This window comes from Trichechus manatus, unplaced genomic scaffold (genome assembly GCF_000243295.1).
Source record: "Trichechus manatus latirostris isolate Lorelei unplaced genomic scaffold, TriManLat1.0 scaffold00127, whole genome shotgun sequence".
Classification (NCBI taxonomy): domain Eukaryota; kingdom Metazoa; phylum Chordata; class Mammalia; order Sirenia; family Trichechidae; genus Trichechus; species Trichechus manatus.
The window spans coordinates 3779065-3789127 of NW_004444063.1; the positions used below are offsets into that span (position 1 = coordinate 3779065).

At 37.1% G+C, this 10063-nt stretch overlaps 1 protein-coding gene across 2 annotated transcripts; it reads right to left on the reverse strand.

Annotated features, from left to right (window-relative positions):
- Positions 1–621: 621 nt before the first annotated feature.
- Positions 622–9847, reverse strand: CUNH5orf24 (chromosome unknown C5orf24 homolog). 2 transcript variants are annotated; one of them, XM_012557940.2, is made up of 3 exons: positions 9608–9847; positions 4666–5095; positions 622–2971 (listed from the first exon to the last, which is right to left on the reverse strand). In XM_012557940.2, the coding sequence occupies exons 2-3, from the start codon at positions 5090–5092 to the stop codon at positions 2931–2933; spliced, it is 468 nt and encodes a 155-aa protein (XP_012413394.1). In that variant the 5' UTR covers positions 5093–5095; positions 9608–9847; the 3' UTR covers positions 622–2930. The 2 variants fall into 2 exon arrangements, with proteins under 2 accessions (XP_012413394.1, XP_004384765.1); XM_004384708.2 differs by having other exon boundaries at positions 622–5095.
- Between the last annotated feature and the right edge of the window lie 216 nt (positions 9848–10063).

Genomic DNA, 10063 nt, shown 5'->3' on the forward strand with positions numbered 1-10063 from the left:
GCACTCCGTTGGGTTTTCAAGGCTGTGACTTACCGAAAGCAGATTGCCAGGCTTGTCTTCTAGGCATCTCTGGGTGGGTTCAAACTGCCAACTTTCCACTAGTAGTTGAACGCTTAACCATTTGCACCACCTAAGGACTCCTACTTCTGTTCTAGAGGATCTGAAAGCTAGACGGTCTGAAACCTATGTATAAAAAAGGTAATATACTCAAATACTTAAGGGAAATTATTTTGCTTTTTATATCTCAAGTATTTAACAGTTACAAATGATACACACTCTGCTCCCCCAAAGGTTAACATTAAAAAAAAAATCTAGCCATGTTTAGTATTTGAATTTTTTAAAGCAATCAATCACATTTAAATTGAAATACAGGTCTTTAGTAGAAACCATTAGCCTAATGTATCTTAGTAAGAGAAGAAAACGCAAAAAAAAAAGTAGATACGTTTGTAAGTTAGAAATTTAAATTACAAATATATAAATATTACTATTTTGAGAAAAATAAAGTACAAAGTAGACAGATTTCAGAAAGCACAATCCCAGGAAAAATACATGATCCACAGTCATGAAAAAGGTTTACCAATTACCATTCCCCATTTGAAAATAAAGTCGTAAACATAGTTAGTTTTAAAGTAATGACTTTATTAATAAATATACATCCATATGATGATGTAGGTACAAATCATGAACACTACTCCATTCCATACACATAATTGCACACGAGTAGCTCAAGTTCATGGACAGAAAAACATACACAGTATTTATTCAGACTTTTTACAGCAGAGGATAGCGTGCTTGTATCAGTTAATTGGTAATTATTTTCTCTATAATTATCTGTGGGAAAGGGTACTGCGAAAACTTAAAGAATCAGAGTGGTCTGATTACTATAAATCACACACTTGATTTACTATAGCATTAAAATTTCCAAAAACTAAATACATTTGTATGTGAAAGCACAGATTTAATCTACTTGATGGGGAGGAAAAGCAAAGTAAAGATTTAGATACATCCTAGAGTTTAACAGCATATAGTTAAAAACAAAAAAATAGTCAAAAAAATGTTATGTCCAAGGAAAAAATGTTTTGAATAACTGTTGTGAGTCCTTATATTTCACTATAAAGGGATCATAAAATTTTACTGCATATAGATACAATGACTGACAGAATAGCAGTTATCAGCATCCCCTGAATTATTCTGTTAAAGCTTCTTATAATACAAAGAAGTTTGATTTTGTTTTCTTTAGCTCCTATACTGTGGTTATTCTTACACTGGATGAATCACTCTTGGCCTAATAAATGGATCCAAAAATTTTTTTCCTCCTTAACTCAAAGAAACTCTATTCTTACCTCATGAAAATGTGCATGTAAATTCACACAAACATCAGTTTGGAATGAATATTAATTTGACAGATGTTTCTTTTAAAAGTAAATAAAAATATTAGGAATTTTTTTGTCTAACTAAAACACTGACTTTAAAAATGTCCCCAAATATTGAAAATTAACCAGATACTTATTTTCTTCCAATACAATGTGCCAGTATTTTTTTAATATCCAGTGCAAAACTCCAAAGACAGTATCAAAATCATCCCATACTAAAGATTGGTTATGCAAAGTTATATCTGTCAAAAAATGAAAATTTCAATATGTATTAGCTCCTTATTTGTTAATATAACAATAAATAAGGCATGTTAAAATATTTTTGAAGAAAAAAGTAAAACAAACTTACTTGAATAGTAGATCATTTTCTGACCAACAGTTTTAATATAGAATAGTGAAACCTATTTTGTGAAGAACAGAATTACACAGTATAAAATTAGCAATTTACCTTTCAAAGAACAATCATACGGTAGGGAAAAAAGGTCCGTTTTCCCCAACTGATTATATTAAAGTAGGCAATCATTTAACATGCTATTTCAGTGTTTATCATGACAAGAGACAGTGTTACAAAAGATGCACAATGTAGTCTTTAGATTATACAGAAGTAAAAATATCTCATATTTTAAGACTTCATATATGTTATCACTTAGGTGTCTTTCTCTTCAGCATGGCACCAGTTAACTGTTCACCAGGAGAAAAGTAAGTAGAATCAGGAAATGCTCACCAGTAAACAGATCTAATACTACAGGTAACTGCTTACATGAACAGCAAATTCAGGTTTCTAAACAATGTTATCCATTTACAACTGCAGCCACCCTCCCCACTTTTCTCCCTGGGATATAGCTCCTAATATTAATAAACACTGTTATGAACATACCTCCTTTAGCCGATTTTACCATTTCATAAACATATATATAAAATTCATTATATAGTAATACACCTGCTTTATCTTCTGACACACAGCACAGCACCACTGAGTAGACGTGCTAGGGGCTCAGGGGCAAGTGAGGTGGATGAATACAGTAATGCACAGGGGGCCCATATAACAAAATCAGGAACGAAAATAAACTGAAAGGGAAATGTCAAATGAACTTACTATAAAACACAACATGCAATCAAATTCTTGAAAATGGTATATATTATTCTAATGTAGAACATTTAATTAAACAACTGTCTTCAGGAACTAGTTCGAAAGGATTTCTATGCAGCCAACTGCTGAACATCATCTTGAGTAACAGCTAAATGACAGATACATAATAAAAATGAACAGATGAACATATGAATAAAGATGTAAGCATCTGTGTGTGTCAGAAGTTATACTGTTTTGAGGAAATTATTAAAAGTTTCATACTTTAAGCCTCAGCAAGAACAAACTCTTGTAATGATTTAGCTGCCTAAATGTTACAACTGATTATGTAGTCATCCAACATTGTTCTCTATGGTTTGTGCAATGCTAAAATTGTTGAGGTCACTGTCTTAGATGCCAGTACACACAGTCCCCACATACAATGCAACACCTCTTACTGTAAAGAGCAGCATAAAGTCCAGCTCATTGTGTCAGGCATCACTGGAACACCTGAAGGCTTGCTGCTTTTTTCCTGATAAAAAAGGTACGAAACATGACATCCATTTGCAATCAGAGTTTGCAGTAACTGAGAGCAAGCCAAACAACACAATATGTGCCATTTAAAAATTATAATTATTTTAAAAGTTTTTGGGTCCTGCAAATCTACATTATAATCTCAAAGGCAATGAAATTGCAAGTACATACATTGTTAACTTTAAAGTTCAGTGGAATTTTTTTCAAATCCAAAGATTATAATATTTTATTTAGAACAAACTCAGAATAAATAAAATGCGTATTAATAAGGAATATTATTTTCAGAAAAGGAGGAAAAACAGATTTCCCTCTGTCCCTATTATACATATTTACCCAATAATTTTTTCCTTTTCTATCCATTTTGCTTTTAAAGCAAAGTTTGTTGGAAAAAAATTATTTTCTTTTGGATGAAGTGGTTTCCCAGGATCCACAATAAGATTTTAAATTAAATAACCAACATAGTTCTACATTTTTCATGCATAGATGAATTCCTATATATCTCTTAATATTTGGGTTCTTACAGTCAGGAAACTACATTGTGTTTATACCAGTTTTACAGTCTACCATTAAATCTGTGTCCTTTGGTAGATATAAACCTGAAAACACAGTAAGTGCTAATGCAATGGGAGTATATCTCCAAAAAACTAAAAAAAGTTCCAAATAATCAACACTAATCAATGTTTTTAAACATAATGCTTTAAAACTCATTAAATATATAAAAGGCAAAATGTAGTGATGATAGCTATATGCAGACTTTAGGAATGTTTCTTTCTTAATTATATTAAATATGCTCTTCTCAGAATGTATTGTATTTCACTAAAAATGTAATGTGCAGTTGTTCATAAAATAGTTTCAATTTTTTGTAAATATGCATTATTTGTAGTGTTTGGTATATATGCTCTTAGGCAATTAAAAAATACGCAACTTATCACTGCTGAAAGACAAACATTAATGGTTAAACCAATTAATGTCATGTAGATAAATAAATAAGAAGCTGCTTAAACCTAGAACATTAAAAATAAGTTTTTTAACATCTAAAGTTTATGTAAATGCCAACACATACAAATACCTATGTTCTGGCTCATGAAAATAAATGTTACAAAAACTCACAGTCATTACCTCAAGTAATCTTGAATCATTAGTTTGTTTTGTTCCATCTGTTAAAAATACCTCCAGATAGTGTCTTTATTTTATTGTACTTCACAAACTAATAGTTATAATGGTTTCAATTGTTTAGCGTATAAAGCATCTATTAAGAATGGCCCAACAATAGTAATGAAACATGAAACATGACCATAACTCTAAAAGAAAAGCAAAACTGATTTAGTTAGGTGTCACACTTGAATCTATGTAAAAAATACAATGCCACTGCTCATGCCCTGAGTGCACCTGTCAGCATATGGCAGCTTCTGAGCAAAAGCAGGGAAAAGTCAAATGAGGAAACAAATTTGAAAAGCCCAGGCCATACAATCATGTATGTAAAAATAAAACCAAGAAGCTTTGGGATTATTCACAATCTTCCTTCTAAACCTTGCCCTCTTTTCCTGCTCATTCACTCACTGGGTGGCTTGACTTCATTGCTGGTTTCCTCTACCCCGTGAACTACTCTGCCGTGCATCATAGGGTAAGGAAAAGCAGCAGTGCCACAGCCATAACCAAGATCGGCAAGACGGGATAGAGCTTTAATGCTACCTGGAGGTCTCCCTGGGCTGACTTTGTATCCTGCAGCTTTAGTTGTACCCAGAGGTCTGCCCGGACTTGTCTTAAATCCAGCTGCTTTGGTGGTTCCCAGGGGTCTGCCTGTGCTGGTCCGGTATCCCGCTGATTTGGTGGTTCCCGAAGGCCGGCCTCGCTTACCGGATCGGTTGAGATTTTTCTTTTTCTTTAGTTCATCTTTTATTTCTATGCTTCTGCCACTTGTAGTCTGCAAGTGTGTTTCATTCAGTGGGTCTTGCCTCTGACATGCCATTGGTTTGTGGCTGACTGTGTGGTTGTATTTGCTTTGCTGGGAGGAATATATGTCAAATTGATCAGCAGCTCTCATGGCCTCTTCACTGAGGCAGGAAGGCTTGCCAGGCCCACAGAAAGCTGGATTACTGCTGGCAACAGGATGCATCATTTTCTACGAAAAATAAAAGACAAATATGCGTAAATACATATACACAAATATATATTTATATGACAGCATCTGGTGGGAAAATAGTTAGACTGACAGGCAGGATTCCAGACCACTTATAAACAAACACACATCAGCAGATTCAAAGATAGTTGTTTTCCTCAATTTAATCATGGGTAGGGACAAAAGCCACACAAGATACCTGGTTTAGTAGCGAGAATATTCTCTAGTTAGGAACTGGAGAAGAATACAAGTAGAAAGTAAATCTGTTATGTTTTACAGGATTTTTTTCTTCTAAATTACTAAACCCCAATAGGATATTAGGAAAGATAAGAACTCTATTAACATGATTCTTTTTTTCAGTTTGCCTAAAGTTCTTAGAATGCCCCCCTTTGGCCTTTTATTATGTTTCTTACATGTATACTACTTCTGACCTGACCAGTTTCCACAACACAGACACTTCCTCATCATTATAATTTATTATTTATACAGAACCCTAGTGTATGTTACACTTTACAAAAGATGGAATGTGCCAAGCAAAGAATACAATCTCTTGGCGTAAAGTACTGACTCTATCCAAACAGAAGGCAGTATTAATACAAAGGGTAAAAAAAAAAAAAAAAGGCTTCCATTAACTAAAATTAGTAAACATTTATATAAACAGTTGAACTATACTACAAAAATATGGGTCACAACCGTAATGAAATACCTCCTATTTTGAAGATATGGTTATCAAGACAAAAGGTTGAATGTGCAACACGGTTTGTTCCCTTGATCATAAATACGGTATGGCTTTTTTTCCTTACAGGAGCTCTGTGACTTATTAACCCAGAGATCAAAGTCTCTGTTTTGTCTGGGAGGACATCTCTGTGATTTTTTTTCCCTCTTTATAAAGATGTATTAAAACTACAACCATAACAAGCCAGCCCTAAATATCCATATTGTTTACAGACACAGGAAATGAAAGTTTAGAGACTACAGTATTATATTGCAATGAGGTTAAGAGAGATAAAGATATGGGTTCCAATTCAGACTTAGCAAAGGAGTCACAAATGTATTAAGGTCTAGCCCTAAGACATTAGATGTTTGCCTGCACTCCTCATACATGTGAAATTGCACTAAGACCTCAGTTATGAAAATAGTTAGTCTCAGACACCAAGAGATAATTAATATGAGCCAAAATTATTTTAGGTTTATTTCAGTTTACAAAGGCAAAAGGAAATGGGAATCAAGTCATAGAATTCTGCTAAATTACTAAATATTCACTGAAAATCAACAGATACAGATTTGCTGCTCAGGTGGCTTAAAGCCTTAACTATGAAGGAAAAACCTATACAGTGAGAAGCCACTTGGTTACGGCTGAAGCCTTATCAACTTGAGAACATAAAACAAGACTGGGCTAAATACAAACATTAAAAGGAGTAATTCTTCATTCATTCCCCAAGGACAAAGGAGCACTAGATATCACTTAGATAGGTCAAATTCTAATTTCAGATGAGAAACAAGGAGAGATCATCTAGATGGTTTCCAAATATAATATTAGCTAAAAGTTAACAGTCTGTATTTTCTATGTGCCAGGCAATATGGTTGGCACTTTCAACATTATCTGATTTAATCTTCACCACAACCCTATGAGGAACATATTATCATTAGCTCTACTTTACAGAAACTGAGGCATAGATTTTAATTGCCAGGGTGACACATTAGGAAATGGTAAAGCCAAATACAAATTCAGGTAATTTGACTTCAGAACGAACAATGATAGTATAGTATACAGTTTTTCAATAGCAACACTTGTCATTTGGGCCAGTAATTCTTTATTGTGGGGGGCTGTCCTGTGCATTGTAGGATTTTAGCTGCATCCCTGGCCTCTACCCACCTAATGTCAGTAGCATCCCACCTTATCCCACCCCATTTGTGACAACCAAATGTATCTCCAGACATTGCCAAATGTTTCCTGAGGGGAACATCCATCCTCCCTCAATCCCTATAAGAATCACTCAACTATACTAAAACGAAAACACAAGATTCAATTTAAAATATTCCTATTTGAGTTTTTAATTCACCTTTTTAGCTCCTTCCTCTCTCCAAATACCCAGAAAACCCTTCTGTTGGTAACCTCTGTTGTTGTTAGCACGGTGACCCATGCACAACGGGACCATGGTGGAGTTTCTGAGGGGACTAACTACATCCTCTCCTCTTCAAGTTATAAACTGAGAAATATATACAGGAATTAGGAATCAAAATACTAGTTTATTGGCAATAAAGTTGGACTAGAGGCCGCATGTAAACACAAGAGAAAGACACTCAAACCTATGAGCAGAAAGATTTTGAGAAAAAGTGACCTCTTTTTCAATTCAGAAATCATCCTGCCAGAAAACTGTAATAAAAAGAAGTAGAAAGGCACAAGTTCTCTTCCACAGGTAAGACTGTCAGTAAAGAGAGGAAATGTTTCTTCTAACAATCTGTTTCAATGCTTTATAGTTCATGCTTTTTCAGTTCCTATCAAAACTCTCTGAACCTTACTAACTCTTCTCTTAATATATCAAAACATTCCTGATCTATTAGCACTCAGGATATGTGGAGTCTCAGCTTACATTACCTTAGGCTTTTACAGCCAAGATGCTGCCACATATCATTTACTCAGATACAAACCAAGAGTGAAAAGAACATACCATTTAAAAATTAGGCCAGCAATTAAAAAACAAAAAACTTCATACCCATCTCCAGTTCCTTTAATCTTCTCCAGGAATTTATGCATTTGGTTTGTATTATGTTTATTTGCTTCTGACATAGCTCACATTTATTAAGTGCCAACTGCATGTAAAACACTATTGTAAGCACTGGGACACAAAATGGACAGGAATGTACTATTTATTCCAATAATTCCAATATAAAGACAATGAGACACTGACTTAAGAACATTTCTGAAGAGCAGCTTTTCTTTATGTTCTTTATTTTCCTCCCCTGCTACTACCAAAAAATTAGTATTGTTCTACTCAATAATTGATTAACAAACTGGACAAGGGGTTTACTATGACAATTATCCATGTAAACTAAAAAAGGAAACAGAGCTAAAACCAATTCTTTCCCACTTTCAGACGTCAAACAATGAGAATCAGCACCATCAGATCCTGTCTGCATAACCATCATATACTCAGGGTATATATCCGTTTATATGCAGTATTCACATACACAAGCATTAACTCTACACTTAAAAATACCTCTTTTCCCAGTTCAAGGCTTGCCAGCTAACTATATTCTTGACTGTTCCCATACTACAGTACAGATTTCATGGAAAGTATGAAGGCCACATTCCTTGAGAAGAATCAGAATGAATACTGTATGTCTAGAAAGTCTGGGCTGAATGGAAGTAAGAGTTATATAGAACAGACTACGCAGACTACCAAAGGTTCGAGATCATCTTTTAAAATGTTTCACTGAATGTAAAGAAGTCAGTGTAAGAAACACTAAATTAGAATTTTTAAAGTATATGCTAAAACTTGCCATCCCTTAAGTCGTTTTACAAATCTTTCAGGGAGCCATTCTTTATGGCAGAATTCTTCTCCCTTCTCTTGAATGTAGCAGTCATTACCGACGACATAAAGAACTATTTTTAGTAACTTCACGAAGCATTCATGAAGCTTTCTAAACATGGAGAAAACCTGTCTTTCAAGAAACCCAAGTTCTGCTCTTCTTCCAAAGATCAAACATCGCGTAATTCTCAAAGAGATTTATTTCAGGTCATTAGACTAACAATTACATATAATCATATACGGTAATTCTATATGAAATGTCCATTTGCGACCCACCTCAATCACTCTGAAAGTCTATTCAGCAAGGACCAAAACAAATGCCAGTAGCTCTGCACCCAGCCCCAGCGCGGAAAGTTTTGAATCAGGGCAGAAAATAAATAACGGCCTTCTTTGTCTTCTATTTCTTAATTGCGCCCACAGCGCAGTTCCCTTGGTGCCAGAATCCTTATTTGACATGAGGCGTTTAAAAATTTACTACCTGTTGTGCCTGAAAGCGATTATTAATATATCAGCATTAACAAGTTTGCAGAAGACACACGCCCTAACTAGAGAAAGGGCTGTGTATCCTCCAAAAATCAAAATTCGTGGCCCGCTGTCCATCCACTCGGAGTTCTGCAAGCTGTAGAAGTCCATAGGCCACACTACCTAGACACCAATCTCAAAGCCTGCAGGCTTTTACTTAAAGGGGGAAGGGGGAAAGCTAATTTTGACCTCCCAAAGAAAAGAAAGGGGGACCCCTCCCCCTGCCGCAGGAGAAATTTCTCCCCAGAAATGGCTCCACGCTGAGGGAAAAGCAGCAACGCGCGGGGCCCCTCCTCACGCTCCGGGCTAAGCCAGAGCCCCTTCTCAAGCACGGGTCGGAGACCTCTTCTCAAAGGCTAGCTAGGCCCCACTGCTCGCCGCCACCATGTCTCCTCCATAAGCGCCCGCCTCCCCGACTCCGCTCCCCGCCTGGCTGACAAGCCCGCGCGCGCCCACCTACCTCAGCCGCTAGCAGCCCGGCCCCTCAGCGCGTCCAGGGGCTTCCCATCGGCTGGGAACCTCACGCTGGCGCCGCTCCCCACCCCCAGCACCGCCTCTGCAAGGCAGAGAGAAGAATCCACGGCACAGGGGCAGGCACTGACGGTGGCGGCAACGGGTAGATGCTGGCTGCGAGCTCCGACCGCGGCTACCGGTCAGGATCCTGCTCCGGACCCAGAGGAAGAGGCCACCACAACCCCGTACTGTGAGGGGCGGTGTGCGCGTGCTCGCGAGGACCGCGTACGCACAGCACGCACACACGCATCGCGAGACCCGATCCCTTGGCGACGACGGCCCGCGAGCTTGGGGAAGGTAGCTCAGGCAGCCAGGCTGCGCTTGCGCGTCGTGGGCAAGGAACAGGAGGTAGGTGGGGCTAAGGCCTGAGCTGCTCAGGCTTCGGTGCAGACCGTAGGTGAGA

Bases quoted from the DNA above. Each gene is read 5' to 3' on its own strand.
- CUNH5orf24 (XM_004384708.2), bottom strand. From the start codon at position 5,092: ATGATGCATCCTGTTGCCAGCAGTAATCCAGCTTTCTGTGGGCCTGGC.